This window comes from Euprymna scolopes, chromosome 12 (assembly GCF_053919585.1).
Source record: "Euprymna scolopes isolate OS-2025 chromosome 12, ASM5391958v1, whole genome shotgun sequence".
Classification (NCBI taxonomy): domain Eukaryota; kingdom Metazoa; phylum Mollusca; class Cephalopoda; order Sepiida; family Sepiolidae; genus Euprymna; species Euprymna scolopes.
Genome location: NC_136493.1, coordinates 133,023,894 through 133,046,156, shown reverse-complemented (window position 1 = coordinate 133,046,156; position 22,263 = coordinate 133,023,894). Strand labels below are relative to the sequence as shown.

At 34.2% G+C, this 22,263-nt stretch overlaps 1 protein-coding gene across 1 annotated transcript in view; it reads left to right on the top strand.

The window, feature by feature from the left end:
- The window catches only part of LOC145291494 (cholecystokinin receptor-like), a 529,253-nt gene that overhangs the window by 462,577 nt on the left and 44,413 nt on the right, over positions 1–22,263 (top strand). The window contains exon 2 of the mRNA XM_080137397.1: positions 11,522–11,893. Within this exon, the coding sequence (XP_079993523.1) occupies positions 11,522–11,893 (372 nt within the window). The remainder of the gene's footprint in view (positions 1–11,521; positions 11,894–22,263) is intronic.

The following is a 22,263-nucleotide window of genomic DNA, read 5'->3' as shown; positions in this document are numbered from 1 at the left end:
GGATGTTTACTGTTGTTTCATTTATATTTAAAAAAAATCTTCACGTATATGCTTTGCTAAGGACACAAGAAAATTGCGTGCCATATTAAATATCATGTCTCATATTTCGTCACGTGCAAACATTGTATATGCAAGGACAGTGCGAAATAGCATAATTTCGTTAACACGAATTTTATACGCACGTTTTAGCTATTTGCGAAGCGAACAAAATGATTTGAGAAAAGACAGATAATTGCTAAAAAAAAAAAAACATGGAATTATAGATTGTTGTTTTCATAGTATCAAATTTGTGCCATTCCTACGGATTTAAAATTGGAAAATTAGTCGATGGTCGTATTTAACTGTACCTAATAACATGTGCTTTTATAGTATGATATTAAACAGTGTAGGAGTATAGATACATATGCTATAATTAGATTCACCAACGTTGGTTGAATATGAAAGATTTTCAGGGAGTATTTTTAATAGATATTTAGAAATTTGCAAATAAAAGAAAAACTGCAGAAGAGAGAAGTCAGAGAAAAAAAAAGAGATATGAGGAAGAGGGTATCATAAGAAAGAAATATGAGAAAAAGAGTATGATAAGAAAGAGAAAGAAAAAGAGAGATGTGAATATGGAGACAAAACCAGACGAAGAAGAAAGAGGGAAATGGGAAAACGGTATAGAAGTTAAAGGGAGGAAGAAATGAAAGGAGGAGAAAGAAAAAAAGGACGAAAAACAAAATTGAAAGAAAGAAAGAGTACTGTTATTTTTTCCAAAATATTTTATTTGTTCTCGTAGTAATCTTATAGTGACGATTACAGAGTTACCGCCCTTTTTAAAGATGGTGTCAGTATAAAGCTAATTCCGACTATATATTTATGGCAGTAAAAGTAAATAAAGTCATAAAAGTTTAAGGGCATAGTAATTAAGTACTAGTAGTGATCCTCATTTATACTAGGGCAATGTCGGGTCTTTCTGTATATATATATATATATATATATATATATATATATATATATATATATATATATATGTGTGTGTGTGTGTTTGTGTGTGTGTGCATATATATATATATATATATGTATGTATATATATATTACACAGGAGTCACCCCTTATCAAAGCCCGGAGGCCACTCGAGGATAAGAGTTAATGAGTGTACAATAGTCAATGGGATAATCTCGTAGTAACCGTTAATAGTTGAAATTTTGTAAATTTCGTTTACTTAAAGGGGACGGTTCATCAAGAATTCATTTACATTGGACTTGAAGACTACCAAATTGTAGTCAGCTGTAAAGCAGGCAAACGGAAGAGAGTTCCACGCGCGCAGTCCCAAGAAAGAAAAAATGAATTTTTTAAAACTTCATTGATTCTTCTAAAAATTGTTAAACTAGATTTTATAACAACGAGTAACATGGTATAAGTTTACACATGACGTGAGAGTGTGTGTGTGTGTGTGTGTGTGTGTGCAGGTGTGTATTTGTACGTGAGTGTGTGTGAGAGTGTGTGTATATATATATGACAGAGTGTATATGTGCGTGTGCTTATGTATGTGTATGTGTGTGTATGTGTGCGAGTGTGTGTGAGAGTGTGTATGTGTGTGCGTGTGTGTATGTGTGTGAGTGTGCGTGTGTATGTATGTGTGCGTGTGTGTATGTGTGTATGTGTGTATGTGTGTGAGTGTGTGTGAGAGTGTGTGTGTATGTGTGTATCTATGTGCGTGTGTGAGAGAGAGTGTGTGTGCATGTGTGTGAGTGTGTGTGTATGTGTGTGTAAGGGAATGCGTGTGTGTGTGAGTGTGTGTGCGTGTGTGTATGTGTATGTGGGTATGTGTGTTTGTGTGTATGTGTGTATGTGTATGTTTGTGTGTGGGTGTATGTGTGTGGTAGAGAGTGTGTGTATGTGTGTGGGTGTGTGTGTATATGTTTGTGATTGTGTGTGTGTGTGTGAGTGAGTGTGTGTGAGTGAGTGTGTATGTACGCGTGTGTGTACGCTACGGACATAAAAACAAAATTATTTATATTTCGTTTTTAATTTTGGATCAAGTTCGAATATTATTTTCATAATTATGATACATATTTCAGTTTTATGCATAAATTTATATACTGAACTATTAAGTTTATATTTTTATCTCTGTTATTTACTTCAACAATGATTAGTACTATAAGAATATATCTATGGCAGGTGAGCTATAACAATAACTATGATTGGTTGGAACAGTAAAACGGAATAGAGTTCCATAGAAGTGCAGTTCTAATAAAGAGGCTGTGTTTATGGAATCTACGTTTAGGTTTAACCACAGATAAATAGTGTTATATAGTTTCATCATTATTATTATGATTATTCTTATTATTCTTGTTGTTGTTGTTATTGTTCGTTGTTAGGAAGTCTTATTAAAATTGAGTCTTAGAGAGTCTTATTAAGAGAGATGTTGCGTTCTGTGTTCGTGTTATGAAGAGATCATATATATAAAATGTTCATACTTAGAAGTGTAGTAGAAGCTCTTAGAGTGAGGAGACAGTGTTGAGACAGTCTTAGTGTTCACATTGTAGATATGAGATGTAGAGACATTGTGTATGTGAAGACATTTTTAAACACAGGATATATAAGACATATAATGACAATTTCGCTTTACCTTTTGATAGCATTACAACACAAAGGCGACGTTTATAAAAACACATGACACGTTTATTTCCATGGACCGGTCGCTGGTTTTCTTAGTCAGGAATTCAAAGTTTTACATTCTATGTTTCAAAGGTGACTGTCTCGCTTCCAGACGTTCGACTGTCCATCTCTGGACTCCAGACTGTCGTCTGTCGTCCTCAGACTCTCTCTCTTAATTCTAAAGTTTCTAACTATATCGAGAACTTCCCATTTTCCATGACGTCATACACATGTTAAAACATGTGTCTTCTTTCACGTGTTCTGAAAATGCGTGTCCAATACATTTTCCTTTGTTTACAAAAGGAATTTTAACCTATATTTCCAGTAACCTATATTTCCAATATGTTAAAAACATGTTTATTAAATTATCCTATAGTTGCATTCCTCAATTCAATTTCATAACAGAATTGACAAATGCACATTCCTTTTCTTAAAACTATTTTATCTCTAAGCTAAACAATGGTTTGTTTTTACATTCCATTTTCTAATTCTCTCTCGTAATCTATTTCTAAATCTAAATTACGAGGTTCGAACTTCGTCTATTCTATTTCATTTTTACGTTTAACTAATTCCCTATTTTTATACTTACATGAAAAGGGGACAGCCCTTATCATGTAACAATAGTTGTGGAAATTATTGATATTGGTTTCAGCTAGAATAGTTTTTTCAGCTAGAATAGTGTTTTAAAGTCAGGACAGGGGGACTATAGATTGGAACTCATACGAGCAGTTGTCATGAAAATATTGATAAAGCGGGGACAGGCTCGCAACCTCTCTTCTGTGCATCTAAAACCAAGCTTCTGATCTTGAGCATGTGGTACAATGTGGAAAGAAGTTGCTTGTTACTTAAAATCAAACTTTTGTCTTTGCATCATCAACGTTCTGATCCCCACCAGGCACTAATTGAAATGAATGGCTCTCATTTTGGGGAAGCTCTATGTTTTGATAAGCTCTTAGGCTTGACCTTTACTCCTGATCTGAAATGGAACACGTACATCAAATCTGTTGCAAAGGTCGCTTCGGAAAATTGTGGGATCCTTCTATCGATCCAGTAGATATCTCACTGCTGATTCAATTCTCTACCTATATAAGAGCCAAGTACGTCCAAGGATCGAGTACTGTTGCCACACATGGGCAGGAGTTTCTAGAAAGACCTTATCCTACCTTCACAGTGTTCAAGACTTCGTAGCCTAGTGGGGGCAAGTTCTCTCCAATTAATGCATCTAAAACCAAGCTTCTCTCTTTACATCATAAACATTCTAATCCACATTTGGCATCAATTGAAATGAATGGCTCTCGTCTTCAGGAGGTCTCAAGTTTTGACAAGCTTCTGGGCTTGACCATTACGCCTGATCTTAAATGGAACACGTACATCAAATCTGTTGCCAAGGCCGCTGGAAAAATGGTGGGATCTTTCTATTGATCCGGTAAATATCTCACTGCTGATGCTATTCTCTATCTATATAAGAGCCAGGTACGTCCAAGGATGGAATACTGTTGCCACATCTGGGCAGGAGCTGCTAGAAAGGACTTGTCCTGCCTTGATAGAGTTCAAAATAGACTTAGTAGCCTCGTAGGAGATGTCCTTTTCTCCTCCTTGCAACCTCTATCTCACAGAAGAGATGTTGCGAGTTTATCTCTGATGTATCGTTATTTTCATGGAAAGTGTTCGACTGAGCTTCAATCTATTGTCCCCCCTCGCCAAACTTTCACAATAAACACTCGTCTAGCTGTAAACACTATCAATAATTCCCCCCACTCTTTATCTGTGCCTAAACCTAAACGTAGATTCCATGAACAAAGCTTCTTTCTTAGAACTGCACGCCTGTGGAATTGTCTTCCGTTTTCCTGCTTTCCGGCTGACTACAATATGGTTGTGTTCAAGTCTAAAGTAAATAAGTTCTTGATGAGCCGTTCCATATAAGTTATCAAATTTACCAAATTTTCATTACTAATGATTACTATATTGACCAATTTCTACTGTACACTCTTTAACCCTTATCCTTGAGTGGCCTCTGGGCCTTGATAATGTGGTGATGCCTATGTAAAAAAAGAGGCGTTGCGACCCTGTCTCTGTTTTATCGTTATTTTCATGGCAAGTGCTCGTCTCAGCTCCAATCTATGGCCTCCCCCTCGCCAAACTTTCATGAGAAACACTCGTCTAGCTGAAAACACTATCAATAATTTCCCCCACTCTTTATCTGTAACTAAACCTAAACGTAGATTTCATAAAGAAAGTTTCTTTCTTAGAACTGCACGAATGGCCTCTGAGCCTTGATAAGTGGTGACATCTTTGTATATATATATATATATATATATATATATATATATATATATAACTGGCTGTATATATCCGCCGTTGCCAGGTCCAAACAGTATACGTCATATATAACATCATCTCTTATGTTATAATATATGTTATAATATGTTTTTTGAGAAGCTGGAAAGAAACTTGACATTGACCTTTTTTTGTTTTTTGTTTTTTTTTTGTTCAAGAAAAGGTTCAAAGGTAAGTCAAATAAACCCTTTTTTTGTAAAGTTTTTTTTTCAATCTTTCTTGAAAAAAATCTTTGTTTTGGGGGTTGTTATTCTTATTTATTTTATTTTTTATTTTTTATTTTTATCAAGGAAAAACCTGAAAACTAGAAAAATTGAAACAAAAGTGGGTGGGATAGATATTTTTAAAATTTTTTTCTTCATATTAAAACAGATATTGTTGCTGTTGTTGTTGTTTCCTCAGTCCGTTGTTTTATTAATGGTGTGTGTGCGTAAATCGTATTCCGCATTTGCGCTGGAGGTCTTTTTGTGTTGCTCGCTAAAACGCCAACAATGGCAATTGTCGGCCTAGACTTGGCAAAAAAAAGGTACCAGTTCAGATGATATAAAGGTTCGGTGGTAGCCTGACTCCTCCAGGCATAACCATCGCTTACCTTTCCTTGTCCACATGATGCACAAGTTTTCGTCCATGCCAGTAATTTTTTTTTCTTAACAAAAGTCGAGGACTCCAGTTGGTGTTTCCAGCTGCTCACTTAAGGCTATAAAATTCATGTTTCTTTCTGACGTTAAAGTACTAAATGGTGTGCTTTTTTTTTACTAATTTATTTTCTTTTCTTCCTCTTCACAATTGTCTTCTGCTGCTTTGAATTTTCAACTCGCGCAAACATGCGTCGCGACGAAAACTATCGCGCTACATTGTCATTGGTTCAGCTTTATGTTTCGGCTTAATTTTCTCGGCGACGCTCAGCTTACTTCGGCTGTTGACATCATGTTCCGGAGAAAGCCAAGCGTGCGCTGAGTTACGTCTGGATCACTCTCTGCATGAGTACAAACCTTTTTTATTTGGTGTTGTTGAGTTATCCGGGGGTTTTTTTTTCACTGTATTTAGTAGTTTTACACCAATATAATTCATCGTTCTGTTTATAATTGTTTATTGTTGATTTTAAAAAATTACAGCCATTGAACTATAAGTGGTTTGTTTGCCAAACTTATAGGTAAATGTGCACTGAACAGAAGCATAATGCTTAAAGTTAAATTCAAATTTTGATATATCTTTTAATTAAACGGGGAAAAACAATTGGGACGCTGAAAACGTACACAGTAAAACAATACATTGTAAAATGCTCTTATGGTTGTTAACAGGTTAATGTAGATTTATTTGTAAGAAAATTGCGTTAAAATAACTTAAACGTAATACGGAAATGAACGATCTAAAAAATGCAGAAAGTATTAACAATTTTTTATTTGGATAATTTAAACGCGAAAAAAAAAACAATTCGGACGCTGAAAACGTACACAGTAAAACAATACGTTGTCAACGGGTTAAAGTTGATTTATTTGTAAGAAAATTGTGACAGTATAGTTGTAATACAGAATAGTTGCAAAACATCCCCATCCTTCCCATGTTAAATAATACTTTCTAAATAATAGCATTAATATTTTAGTGCGCAGGTCAAATTCTGGAAAAGTAGCGATTTATGTTTATTTGTTTACGCTATTATGGGTTTATGTTTATGTACGCATACGCAACCGGAAGTCGTAAACCGGTTGTTGGGTTACAAGGTCATTTTATAATTATATAGATTTCATATAAAATACAATTTTTTTACCATATATGATATCACATACATCGCTATGGTATAATTATTACCATGAATTGGCATTTTTTTAGTTTACCGAGCCCACGGCATTCACCTTTGAATTGTCGACTTTTAAAGGTTTTGGGGGACGCTGAGAACGAATATTGCATTTATTTCTTGCGCAAGTTATTCATATTTGAACGGGGACGTTGAGAACGATTATTGCATTTATTTCTTGCGTAGTTATTCATATTTGAAGACATTTAGTACAGAACGTAATCACTACAGTTTGGCAAGCAAGGTGGCTGCCCGTACATTTACTAAAAAACACCAAAAGAGCCAAACGAGCAAAAAATTACCCCAGACCTCCTTTCACTTTCTTATGATTGAACAAATAGTTATTTTTATGATAAAAAAAGACATTTATTTTCGTTTTTTGACACAAACCAATTTTTTTCTTCTGACACCAAATCTGATAATCAAACCCGTCGCAAATTTACCGTGTGCATGGTATGAACTCCTGGACCCTGGGGCTTTTTGAAGAAATGTTAGTTTCAATAAAGTGAGGGACCACTTTTCTATGATAATTTAACCTAACATGAACACCAACACGTTGAACCCCCCTCCCCAAAAAAAAAAACATTTTGTTTATATTGGGGCGGGGAGGGGGATATCGGCAACGGCCGGGGGTGTTGGGGCGTTATTGTAATTGTACTATCTAGAAATGTGTCCTGTTAAGGTGTGTTTTGCAATGAGCATAAATAAAAGACAAGGTCAGACGTTTAAAACCATTGGCGTAGACGTGACATCAGACTGCTTCAGTCACGGTATGTCCTACGTATCCATCATGACAGGAATTTCAGAAACACTCTACATTCTGGCTCCAAATCAAAGAAGCAGAAATGTAGTTTACCACGAGGCTCTTCAATGAAAAGTTCTACAAAAGGATATGATGAAAAACTGATATGATCTGATTGTGGTATGTTTTCAGTATTCAATGTGTTAGATAAGATTAAAGCATCGAGTTAAAATTTACTTCCCTCTTACAGCATCCACTTACTGGAAAGGTGCCTACAAATCGCGTACCTAAGTGTGCAGAAAGTCCCGTGAGATGTGCGGGTATCTTTGCTAGTGTATATATAAAACTCTTGATAAACAAATATGTTTCAACTCACATTTAGTATTATAATAGATTAAAACATTACGGCGTATTTATTGAATATGAGATAATCGGTTTTCTTTCTCATAACAATGTTTTACATCGTGTGCAAATCAATTGTTATGTGAAACAACAACCTGTAATTTGAGCTTCCCTTTTAAAAAGCGCGAATGAATTGTTGCTTGATGATTTATCTGAGAAGCCAACGATATGCTTTTATAAGCGGATGAGTTCCAGATTAATGTGCATTGTTATTCTAATATAACGCTTGCTTCAGATGTCAAACAGAAGACGAATGCTACTTTTTTATAATACATCGCCGTCTTCCACCCTCATGCTATCTTTTGTATTCCTGCCAATAGACCTGATCATAAACAACAAAACGAAAAGCATTTAAAGATTAACATCGATGAATTGAAAGACAATAAAAGAAACCTCGTCGTTAAATTTATCGATTTTGTTTCTAAATTGACACGCAACACCCAAACAATGTGCGATTTATTAATATGAGATGATCGTGATAGAACACAGGAACTTAATCGAAAATATAGAACGACACATTCCAAGAATTCTTTTTTTATTTAAATAAGCTTTAAGATTTTAGGGGATTATAGTAGAGCTTCAAGTTACATTGTTATATTGAATATTTCGTAAGCGTTTATTTATAAAGCTAAGTATCCACATGCCATGGTATCTTGACAAACCCCTATACCAAGTGCCAGATAACTTTCGATAATGGTGTCTAATACACATGTAAATGATTATAATTTCCATTTTGTCTTGATTGTACCTGAAATTGGTAAGAATAAAACAAAGTTTCTCTTTTAAGATAATTATCAAATGACCACGTATCAACAAACTAGGTAGCAACCCAGCGTAGCCCGGTCGTACAATATATTTTAATTTATGCAGATTGCGTATATATTATTATAGAATCAATTTTGTATTGATTATTATATAATACCAGGAATAATTTGCGTGGTAGAATAATTCGCAAAAATAAAAATAAAAAATAAAAATAATAATGATAATGTCGTTCATGAAATTCCGTCTGTCTTGGTTTACAATATCACGTCGTCAATCTTCTATCCTTATCCTTATATTATCAACATTTTGATCCTCGTCTGGCATTAAATGAAATGAATGGCTCTCGTCTTGGGGAGGTTCCATGTTTTGACAAGCTTATACGTTTGACTTTTACTCCTGATCTGAAATGGAACGCGTACATCAACTCTGATGCCAAGGCTGCTGGAAAAATGACGGGATCCTTCTACTGCTCCAGTAGATATCTCACTGCTGATGCAATTCTCTATCTATATGAGAGCCAAGTACCTCCAACGATGGAGTACTGCTGCCACATCTGAGCAGGAGTTGCTAGCTAGAAGCAGCTTATCCTACCATGACAGAGTTCAAAATAGACTTCGAAGCCTAGTGAGGGATGCCATTTTCTCTTCCCTGCTACCTCTTTCCCACAGAATAGACGTTGCGAGCCTTTATCGTAATTTTCATGGCAAGTGTTCGTTTGAGCTCTAATCTATTGTCTCCCCTGGCCTGACTTTCGCGAAAAACACTCGTCTATCTGAAACCACTATCAATAATTTCTTCCACTCTTTATCTGTGTCTAAATTTAAACATAGATTTCATGAACAAAGCTTCTTTTTTAGAACTGCACGTTTGTGGAACTCTGTTCCGTTTTTCTGCTTTCCAACTGACTACAATCTTCAAGTCTAACTTGAACAAGTCCTTGATGAGCAGTATCTTTAAGTTATCTAATCAACCAAATTTCCAATACTAACGATTACTACATTTTCCCGTTGACTACTGTACACTCATTAACCCGTATCCTCGAGTGGCCTCTGCGTCTTTATATTTAGTTAGCAAATATGCAAACGAAGAAATGATTTCCAGCGATTTTAAATGGTACTTCTTCTTTTATCGTAAATTGAACTCATTAATAATAATAATAATAAAATAAAACGGTGAAGTACACCCGGGCTTGAAGAAGGGACCATTAGATACATAGTCGAATGCTTTATCACAAAGCTATATCGCCAAATTATAATAAATGTTTTTAAGAAGAAACGATTTGTTGAAATTTTATTATCTTTCTTGTCCGGTGTAACGTAAAATATTTCCCTGTAAAATTATTCTTTTTATCTATAAGAGGAGAAAGACTATTTTTAAGATCGAATTTTTTTTTTTTTCGATTTTCGATACTTATCGGATAAATTTCTGCACAATAACAGTGTAAGACATTTGTGTGAAATTTGCAAAAGATAGACTCAGCCATTTCGGAACCGATGAGGACACACAAAGAGTCTTTTATATTGATAGAAATAGAGATATCAAGTTGATACGGTTCCATAACGCTTTAAGCGTCATTGGTTTTGTATCCGTGGGGGAATATCTGGTGTTAAGTTGCAGAGGGGACGTTTGCTAGTATTCTTCGTATGATTTCAGTACATATGACGGCGTTCACACACACACACACACACACACACACACACACACACATATACATATATATATATATATATATATATATATATATATATATATATATATATATATACAGAAAACCGAGTTTTTAAGGTAAGCGTCGATGCAACCTAATGTTACACCAACATGCTGTGACTCGAATCAGCCGTATCGTCACATATTTTAGAGGTAGAGGGAACGGGAAAAGTAACTCACTTCACTTGCGAAGCATTTGAACGGACAGCGCGTGTAAAGAAGTAACTTTCAAAATCCGAACCGGTAATGTGTCAGCTTTCTCTATAAGAGAAAGTTCACAGAGAATATCAAGTTAACAAGTGCTCTCCAACCGCATTATATTCCGGTCAATTAAAAATGACATGAAGCATCTAGCATTCACAAAGGGTACTGATCTGACTCCACGATGCTTAACTCTCATAAGAACCGGTGTACCTTCTTTCTTAGAAGTACACGCCTGTGGAACTCTCTTCCGTTTGCCTGTTTCCCACCTAACTATAACTTGGATGTCTTCAAGTCCAACATAAACAAGTTCCTGATAAACCGGCCCTTATATAAGACACTTTATCAAATCTCTATTACTAACGATTACTACGATATTGTCCCATTGATTACTGTACACATGATAACCCTTATCCACGAGTGGCCCCAGGGCCTTGATAAGTGGTGACTTCCATGTAAAAAAAACCATCAAGATTATACTGCTTTGGTAAATTACTTACATGAAAGAGTTAGGCCTGCAGATGTCCGTAGTCTGAAATGGTCTCTTCTACTAGCAGAAAGGAAGGCTACTTCAACATCTTAATAAATGGTCCGTCTTTAAAATCATCTTGTTTATGTAGCATTGATAACTAACATGTATTTTACTTGATTATGTCTATGCTTTATGCGTTGGTTCATCAGGTTGGAAGGTATGTTACACTCTAACAGATAGTCATGTGGCAACAGGTTATCTTGTCTCGTATCATTAACTTCGTTTTAGTACGTAATCTATTAAGAAAAATATAGCTTGAAAAGTCTTCATTTATCTTTAGGGTGTATATATATATATATATATATATATATATATATATATATATATATATATATATATATATATATATATATATATTACCATCGATTTATTTTATTTTGTCTTTTCTTTTCAGGTGTTTCAGTTTCAGTGAGCTGTTTCACTCTGGTAGCGATGTCCCTGGAACGCTACTTTGCGATCTGCCGCCCCCTTCACTCACGTCAATGGCAGACCCTGTCACACGCCTACAAGACGATCGCTGCCTGTTGGATCCTTGCATTTATAGTAGTCCTGCCGATCGCCATCTACACAAAATTGATCACCAACAAAGATGGCACGTTTAGCTACTGTAGGGAACTATGGCCAACGAGAGCCGAGAGTCAGGCCTATACAGTTTTTCTCGACTGGATTCTCCTTCTGATCCCCGTCATTATCATGTCGTGTTCCTACGGATCCATCATCCGGACACTGTGGATTGGCATCAAAATGGACATGAGAGTTCAAGAAGGTAAGACGAGAAATGTTGAAGAGTTTCTACAATGTGACTATATTTCAATTTTTGTACTCTCCGGTCTTCTTGAAATGTTTTCTTTTTTTTTTTTGTAGTCAGAGAATTTCAAACAGAAATATTTATTCTCTACATCTGTAACGAGATTAACTATGGTGAGTTAGAAAAAGAAATAATATTAATAATAATATATTTTCTGACAAGGCATGAATCTGCTTAATGTAAGAAGCTACTAACAAGAAAGAAAGACGATCATCCCAAATAGAAAAGATGTCTATTAAAGTCTTGAAAAGCCAAGTACCTCAAGGATGGAGTACTGCTGCCACATCTAAGCAGGAGCTGCTAGCTAGAAGCAGCTTATCCTGTCTTGACAGAGTTCAAAATAGACTTCGTAGCCTAGTGAGGGATGCCATTTTCTCTTCCCTGCAACCTCTTTCCCACAGAATAGACGTTGCGAGACTTTATTGTTATTTTCATGGCAACTGTTCTTCAGCCGGAAAAGAATTCTGCAAGCTTGAATAAGAAGCTGTATTACAATGAAGTATCTAGACATCGAATTGCTAGAGACCATTAGACCAACGAACCGAACAAGTTGTAACAAAGGAAGTCGAGTTCAGATAATTCTGAAGAACGCATATAATAGTATTTATAAAAAGATTGAGGCTCGCAATATCACGTCTGTGAGAAAGGGGTTACAAAGAAAGGGTGGGGTCTAATAAAATTCAAAAAATTACAATTATTAGAATTATAATGATAATTCGTTTTACCAATTACAATGGTAATATATTTGCTTAAAAAAATATAAGTTATGATAAGAGTAAGAGTGTGTATGCGTTTATAAATACAAATTTTCTTGATGTAAACAAAATAGCTCAACGGATTGTACATAGTTTTGGAGTTGGAAACTATGTTTAGTTTCAGAACAATTTCCGATGGTTAGTAGTTCTTTACAAGTCCTAGAGTTGACTGGTGCTCAGTAGACCGTTCTTTTGTTCAGTGTTGACACGAAAAAAACATATGCAAGGTTGTTAAAGAAAAAGGTTTAATTTTTATAGAGCAATTCTGGTTTCTGATTGGTTGATAGCAAAACGTGAAATAATTTGATTCGTCAATTCCTAGCAGCATCGTTTATAAATAGAATCTTTCTACTGTGAGAGAACATATCCCAAATTATGAATTTTAAAATGTTGCAACCCCCCCCCTTATTTTTTATAATGGGGAAGTTTTTTATTCATTTTTAATTCCGTTCAAAAATAAATATATATTTTGCATATTCAATTATACATTATAAAATTACAAACCATTTGGATCTTAAAATTTGAGCATGTAAAAAGAAGCCATTTTTAATTTTGCTCAAATATAAAAAAAAAATGTGTATAGAAAAGAGAAATAAAAGAAATGGACTTTACCTTAAAAAGGGTGGGCATGTGAAAAATGGAAGCCATTTCTTAAGTTTTATTATGCATGCATATATACATATGAATTAATATACTTATAAATATAAATATACATGCAATATGAAACGGGTAAAAAAAGAGTTTTTTGTTTATTTGTTTTGTTTTGTTGTTGTTATTTTTTTTTGTAAATTGAAACAAGTCAAAAAGAATAGGACATTTTGATAAATAAGAAAGAAAACTAATGTGCATAAAAGTAAAAGTCAATTGTAATTTATTCGCTCTTTAAAATAAGCATGCAAAAAATATTTATCAAAAAGAAAATTAATTAAGAAAATGTTTTCAAAAAATGGATGTAAAAAGTAATTGTCAAAATGAAAATATTTTCCAAAAGTGATGCAAATAGTATTCTTCAAAAAGAAAATTTACAAAGAAAATGTTTTCAAAAAAAGTAATTTCTTCTTACGTTGTTTTTTATTTCAGTAAAAGTATTAGTTATGCATTAGTAGGTTAAACTGTTAATACAAACAAAATGGATGCAGTTTAATGTCTTGCCAAGGACATTTTTCAATATATAGAAATTTATATATACACATACATACACTCAGGCCCGTGAAAAGTTATTCAAAGTCAATTCCCCTAACAAGTTTTGGGGCAAAAGGCTTTAACTTTATTCTTGTTGCAAGTTTCGGGAATACATCAGCGATATTTTGTTCTGATGATATGTAATTCAAAATAATGGATTCCTTTTTCACCTCGTTTTTGGTAAAGTGGTATTTTATATCTATATGCTTAGATCTTTGGTGGATTTTTGTGTTCTGTGTTAAGACCATACTGGCTTGATTATCAAAATTACTGTTATACCGGTCTTCGATTAGCACTATAAACAGCGCTACTAATTCCAACACCGGTGAAAGAGATGCGACTGCACATCAACTGCTAGCCGAGTGCCCAATAGATATACACGCTTTCCTATCTTTGTACATTATTGTTAATACACTTGTTCCTTAACCGAACCTCGACTTGATTGTTCTTATTTTCACTGTTGTTCCACGACACAACAGATTGGCGACAATGAATCGAAACGACCATCACTGCAGAGAATCACCAAAAGTGATTGAAATAAAGATTCGTAAAATCTTTACGGCAGAACACCTTTGTTATTTCAACAGATATTTGGATACGCAAGGATTAACAGCGAATTAATTACTACAATAGTAATTTGGCGACGGGAAAAAAACTTGCTACCAAAATCTACAGCGAAAAACGCGAATGTTGTCAATTATTTAATAATTGAACACACGTGCCAAGTGTTTTAGAAATGGAAAAAGGGTTCATATTTGCTTCACCGGAAGCCATTTTTCCTACGATAAGAATTTTCTTCTGCAAAGTTAAATGTCCAAAACCAACTAGCAAATACCGTGTAAGCTTATCGTTATTTCGATAACATCTGGGATAAAGAGACAGGCCGTGAAAAATAATTATTCGCGTACGTCATTTACGCTTAGCAAACACGTAAAGAATCAAGTCATTTTTTTGCAAAAGGCAAAGAGGGTTAAAAAAAACTAAAAGTTTCCCATACAAATTCGTCGGATATTTAAAGCAGCGGATTTTATTTTTGCTACGTAAAAACGCGTGCAAATAAAAACAATGTTAAACAAATGCTATTTCGCTGGATTGTTTCTAGTAAGACTAGAAATATAGCGTTCAACAAATTAAGTTACAAAAGGACTGCTAAACTGTTTTCTTCAAACAAAAGAATTGGGAAAGAAAACTGGGTAGATATTTTTTTACTAAGGATTATTTCTTTAATACAAGCGTAAATTGTAAATTGAATTCGTATGATGGATGCGAAATTCAAATATTCACTGTTGGAATTATTCCAATTCCAGACAGAGCAAAATCTCGCGTTGCAAAAGCAGCAAATTCAACAACAAGTAGAAAGAGAAGAGAGATTTAAACAAGCATTTGAAGAAAAAATGCTTCAACAAAAGAAACACTTCGAGGAAATATTGATGAAAACACAGGAGGAACAAAGAAAAATTCTGGAGGCGACACAGTTAACTAAAGCGGGCGATAATTATAACGCATTTTCTCAAACAGCTGTGTGGGTCGCTATTGAAAATTTCAATTATAATCCAGAAGACGATGTCACTTTCGTCCAGTACTATAGACCATATGAGGATATTTTTTATATCGTTTAGCTCTGTTTAAATCCTTCATTGTCGGTCTTGATAATTTTTGTAATAGTTTTGTTACTGTCTGGCATATGTTGGATCTCGTGGTAGTCATTAAATAGATAAGACTTCCTATAATTTCTCGTTATAACTTATTGTCTAATATTTCAGATTCTATGTGTATATTTTTATTAATAACATTTTCGACCGTTTCTTGCACTCTCCCATTCCAAATTTTAATAGTATTTTGTTAGTGTATCTCGATTGATTCATCGTAATGTCCTTTCTATGAGTAAATTTTATAAAAAAAAAAAAAAAACAGGATATTTTGCCTAGATCGGTCATTTTGATTTTTTTTTACTTAATCTGTTCTTAACATCGATCAACATTATGTCATAATTTCATGCAATTAAATGTCATCGGCCAATAAAACCAAAATCAGTAGTTTATTTTCTTTGTGTTGGGTATATAAACAGGTGTCAGCTGACCATTGTTTAAATTGTTGTTCAATCATATAATCATGAAATACTGTATTCCAACAATAGGCGCTTGGATTTAAATCGTACAATGATTTGTTAAGCCTCCACACGCTATTTTTATTTTTCATTATAAATCCCTCTGGAGGGATAATGTAAATTTCACAATCTATTCAGTCATTCAAATAAGTATTTTTTACGTCCATTTCATGGATGTTTAGGTCATATCTCGATGATATTTGCAATAAAATTCTGATTGTCGTTAGGTTTGTGGTCGGTGAAAACGTAGAAAAATATTCTATACCGTTAATCTGAGAGTATCCTTTAGCAACAAATCTAGCTTTGTACTGTTCAACGCCTGATGCTGTAGTCTTTTTTGTAAAGACCCATCTTGTAGAAATAATTCGCTATCTTTTTTGTGACCGTTTAATCGTTGATATTGATTTGAAAATCTTATAGTTATAAAACCCCTTTAAGAAATACAAATTGAGGCCTTTTTAGGGAATTGAGAAATACGATAATTCGACTTCCCATCGTTAAATACTTTTTCTGGCTGTTTATTTCAACGCTCGCCGACATATTTATAAGTAAAGTCTAACGTTTGTGCCATGCCATGGAAAAAAGATGCTAGACGATGAAATCCAGGGTGGTTTTGTGGCTGGGTTAGGATCTCCCCTTCAGCTGTAATTATCACTTCCTATACTAGATACTATACTTCTTTTCTAGATTGTATAAGCTTAAAACAGTAATAGCTGTAAGTATTAAAAAAATTGGCAATAATTATTTGAAAAAAAAAACATATTATATACTAGAGAGTGAGGGGGAGCCTACTTTTGCCCGTGCGTGAAATACACTTAAATATGATATTTATATTTGTCCAGATTTCTTATAAATTATTATAGAGTCGGGAGTTCAAAAATAAAAATAATCATAATTAGGTTCCATCAGTTTGAATTGAACCGAAATTTTAGCATTCTAAGCTGGAGACGTTACCACAGTACCAATGTGATACGTATATACACCGATAACGCGGATTCCATGAACAAAGCTTCTTTCTTAGAACTGCACGCCTGTGGAACTCTGTTCCGTCTGCCTGCTTCCCACCGGGCTACAACTTGGATTTCTTCAAGTCCAACGTTAACAAATTCCTAATGAACCGCCCCGTTAAGTAAACACTTCATCAAATCTCTACACTAACGTAATGTACTTGCAATAACCCTTTTCCCTGAGTGGCTTCCGGGCCTTGATAAATGGTGATCACTGTGTAAAAAAAAAACACATAAGAACGACCGGTAAAATCTAATCGTTTGAAGCCATTAACGCCGTTCTGCAACCTTTAGTTCTGGAGGAAAGAGGTTGATTATATAGAAACAAACAGACACACCGACAGACAGACGACAGGCAAACTGACATATAGCTGTTTATATATTTGTGGGGGGGTAGAGAGATATCACGATAGATAGATAGATTATGTATATTTAACTCTTTCCTTGAGTGGCCTCCTGGCCTTGATAAACTGTGATCTTCAAGTGTATATTCAGTGGCGCCAAAAAGAAAATCCGCACTTGTCATTTTTTCAAAAACCGCAAATTTAAGCTAAATTGAATGCAACTGCTAAAACAACCTATACCTCATTTGATTTTTTATTCCTCTATCATTTTACCTGTTAACGTATGACGTTTAATTGAAGTGACCCTGTATTCACAACAATTTAACAAATTAACTTCAAATCCGAGAAGGCAAAAATAACTCCGCGCAACAAATGAACTTAAAACCAATTAAAAATATCCATCTTCTAGGCAACAAAGCATCTCTAATCGTAATTGTTGTTGTTTCTGGTTATACAACGTAACATTTAGTATATATACCTCGACTTTCTCTTCGTGATCGACTGGACCGCATTAATCTCCACCTTCCTTGTTTATCCAATCAAGAAATCGGCTGCAGATTGAAATGTGATTAGTAAACGTTACGAATAACTGTGAAAAAGCACCAAAACACCGGCAGTACTCATGATGCCCTTAAATCTGGTCGTCTTAGAGTTACTTCTTACGGGTAAGACGATGCTATCAAGATCGGCAGCCTCAAGAACAGAATTGAAACGGTTCCCCAAATAAAACAACAGTATAATCTTGTTAAAAGTGCTCTCTTTCTACTGTCAAGAACGGATTGGATGAATTTTATTTGCGAGGCTGTGTTTCAAGATGCAAGCTAATGATTTTGTAAAGAATAGAAAGCGCCGTCTGGATTTCATCAGATGCAATGGCGGTCATGTCTCTTTATAGTGGTCGAAAGGGATTTTTAGCGACGAAAGCAAGTTTATTAGGCTAGGCAGTAATGATAGGCAGTACGTACGTCGAAGGAAGGGTGAAGGATTTAGTTCTAAGTGCTGCAAAGTGTTGGGTTTTCAGTTTTGGTGTGAGGCGTTATTAGTTCCAATGATCCATGGCCTTTCGTTCGCTTGCAAAGTTGAATTAATTAATATGTCGACCGAGTATTTTCTACCCTACTTTGACCAGAATTTGGATGATAATCCCATATTCATGCAGGATAATGCCCCCATTCATCCAGCTGGTTATATCAAGACGTTTCTTGAAGAGCTTGACATTCCATGTTTGGATTGGCCTGCAAAATCCCCAGACCTCAATCCTATCGAAAATGTATGGACTTATACCAAGTAACAGCTAAGAATTGATAAAATTTCAAATTTGAAGAACTTTTGGAAAAAATTAAAGAGAAGTGGGATGCCGTTTTACAGGAGTATTGCCGCAGACTAATTCCAGCAATGCCCAAAAGATTGCAGACTGTCAAATTGCAACAGGGCTATGCTACTAAATATTAACTATATGTAATAACTATATTTTAAATATTAACTAGTTTATTGTGTTCCTGTTGAATTTGTGTTGCATTAATGTTCTAAAATTACATTTAAATAACAATTTTCCATCGTTCGGAGTTTGTTTTTTGTTTTTTTGTTTTGTTTTTTTTGCCTCCTCGATTTGAAGTTATTTATTTAAATTGACGTTAACACTAGAACATTTCAATTGAAACTCAAATGTGAGCAGGAAAAATTATCTATAATATAAATCTCACCTTTCTATTTAAATGTATGTATGTATGTATGTATATATGTATGTATGTACACGTGACACGCATATGCACTGATTAAAAATAAACTAAGATGAATGTACATAATGTATAACGATTTTTTCAATGTTGGTTCCTTTTTGGCTCCTTAAAAACTATTTTAATCAGCTAAAGACACATAAAAGAATGGTCCATAAAAAATCTAATCGTTCGAGGCCCCTGGCACTGCTCTGAAACTTTTAGTTCTGGAAGAGATAGAGTTTGAAAATATGAAGACATACAGACACACATAGTGAGTTTTATAAATGAGATGTAACCAAGCAATTTTGAATGTTTACGCCAATTTACTTTATATGCGTTAAAACCAACCTGAATCATCTATTAAAAAAATCAAACGGGCATTCTGACATGTTTATTGTGCTGCCGTTAGGTTGTTTGCAAAGACAAAACCATTGCTGCTAATACGATGAGCGAAATATTGCCTAAACAAAAACTTTTATCACTAAAATTGTTATACGATGTAATAAAACTTAGGCGTTGTATTGAGTAATTGCACTGCAGTATTTGTGAATGAAATAAAATTAATTTATATTTCCTTATACAATGCAATTTAATTAAAGTTTGTCAATTTAGAGAAACCATTTCAAATGCGAGTTATATTAAAACATGAAATTCTTCTGGCTCTTATGTATCCGCATATTTCGGTTTGAATATTAAACTCTTGGAATTTTTATCTTTTTATAAAACGTATTTGCGAGATATGGTAGTTTATCACTTCAGCATAGCCTTAGATTTACAGAATGCTAAACAGTTAAATTATTCTTTCTGTTTGGAACGACTGTCAATAAAGATGTGACACAAGTCTGAAATTCTAATGCACCGTCAAACACATGAAAGTCATGAGATAACACATCCCGATGACAGAATTGACGGAGCTATCGAGCATTACAAAGTTCGGTATTTCACAAAAAAGGTTTCGCTATATAATAATTTATCAGGAAATTATACGCTGCTAATTTTCCATATCAACATCTCATGTTGGAAGTTGAACAATTTACTAGATGTACAGTATTTGCACGACAGCCAGGACACAAAATATTCTCTACGACTTTTATCTATCTAATTTAATAAGCGCTTTCGCTTTGCGAGAACATTATCCGTCTTTTAAATTTATCTTTTTAAGAATCTTTTGAATTTCCATCTAGAGTTTTTTCAATATGTACTGATTATTTCATTTTTAACTTTTCTTTTATGAGAATTTAAAGATTTTGTATTTGAAGAAAGTTATTTAAAAGTTTTTGTTTATTTTTTAGACCGTGTATATAATGAAATGGTTCTCATAGTGACAGTAGAAGAGTAAATACAGATAAAGAGAGAGAGAAAGAGAGAGAGAGAGAGAGTGTGTGTGTGTGTGTGTGTGTGTGTGTGTGTGTGTGTGTGTGTGTGTGTGTGTGTGTGTGTGTGTGTGTGTGTGTGTGTGTGTGTGTAATACCAATAGGGAGTGAAATATATAATACTAAAACTCTTATTTGTCACAGTCTCAAATTTTAACGTCATGACGTCATATTTGAAGCAGTCAAAATATGCCTGACCAAGGCGAAGTGCGCACGATATTTGAGGACATATTACAATATCTCATAAAACAGATATGAAGTTAGAAACTTAGTTGTAGTTGTCATATTATTTACTGCTTTTTTCACTGCTAATTTTATTCAATATATTTTGCTTGAAAATGGTAAAAAAAACAGATTAAAACATTCTTAAATACTTATGTGTGATGTCGAAATAAGTACCAATTAAAAAAAAAAAGATACAGAAATGAGTACTTGAGTAGATTGGTGATCTTTTAAACCAAGGTAAAAATATTATTACTTGTTAAAGTTATTTTTCTACTTACGTAGATGGTTCTTTTGCGTTTTAACTTGTTTGAAAGTGTTCTTACAAATGAAAGTATTGTACAACACGTTTCTATTATCAAAGGAAAGATAAATTAATCTTAAGTAAGAAATAAGTTATCTGTACAGAATTCTATCCATATGGAAAAAAACAAACAAAATTTTACCCGTGACGAGAAAAGGTTCTGTAATACAAAATCACGTTAAATCATAGAGTAGCTTAATTTTTAAATAGGAAATAAATTACTACAAAAACTCACACAAAATCATCGAGTAATTTTATTTATAAAAATAATAAACTACTTAAAAAGTAATTTTAGTAGTGCACTGGATGTATCCGTAATTTTAATTAGTGTTTTGAGTAGCACTTTGGAGATCCCTTGGTTCTTGGGGTTTTATTTTTCACTTCTCCAAATTATTTGCAATTCGAGATAGGCGATTAGAAATTACTTTTAGTGGTGCTCTGGTGACCTCCTGTTTTCTTTTTTATCGTCCACTTATAAAACTCATTTCTATTCTAGGATGAGGGTCAAAAATTGGTTTTATTACCGCTTTGGAAACCTACTTTATTTTAGTTAGGTCTTTTAGTAACGCTCTGGGGGCCCCCTTAATCTTTTTCAGTATTCACTTAAAAACATTTTTCTTCTATGTGGGTGGTTGAAAACTTGGAGTAGTGCTCTCAAGTCCTCCTTAATTTTTATTAGTGCTTTCAGTAGAGGTCTGGAGCTCTCCTAAGTTTTATTTTTTCAGTGCTAACTTAAATAATAATGTCTCTTCTAGATGGTGTAAAAACTTGGTTTCAGTAGTGCTCTGAGGGCATTCTCATTATTTAGTGCTTTCGGTAGCGCTTTGGAGATCTTACTTATTTTTGTTCACTGCTCACTTATTGGTAAACTCAATAAAACTTTACAAGAGTGTTATAATTAAAGCAACTTATGAGTAAGTTATTTCCCTTTGGCAGTGTTCTGTATCTGCCGCCCGTATAACTCTCTTATAGTACAAGACGGATGTATACACCACGCAGACACACAGCAGATAACAAACACGCAACAAATTAATTATTAATGAAAAGGTTTATAATAATTTCTTATAATACTTAATACAATCACAATCCATGTTTCGGAAATTAATTTAACAAATATTCAATCCTGCGCGGCTGCGTAACTAACATTCAGTTCCGACTTCCGGCCAACGAGGTAAATATGAAATCTCCGTCCGAATATGTTTACACAATTTTTGCTTATGTCTTAACAAAGAGATTTGTGAAAAAGAAATTAGGAAATTCACAACACCTACCATCTTGTGCAACACATTGGAGGCTTGGAGTCTATATTCGTAACA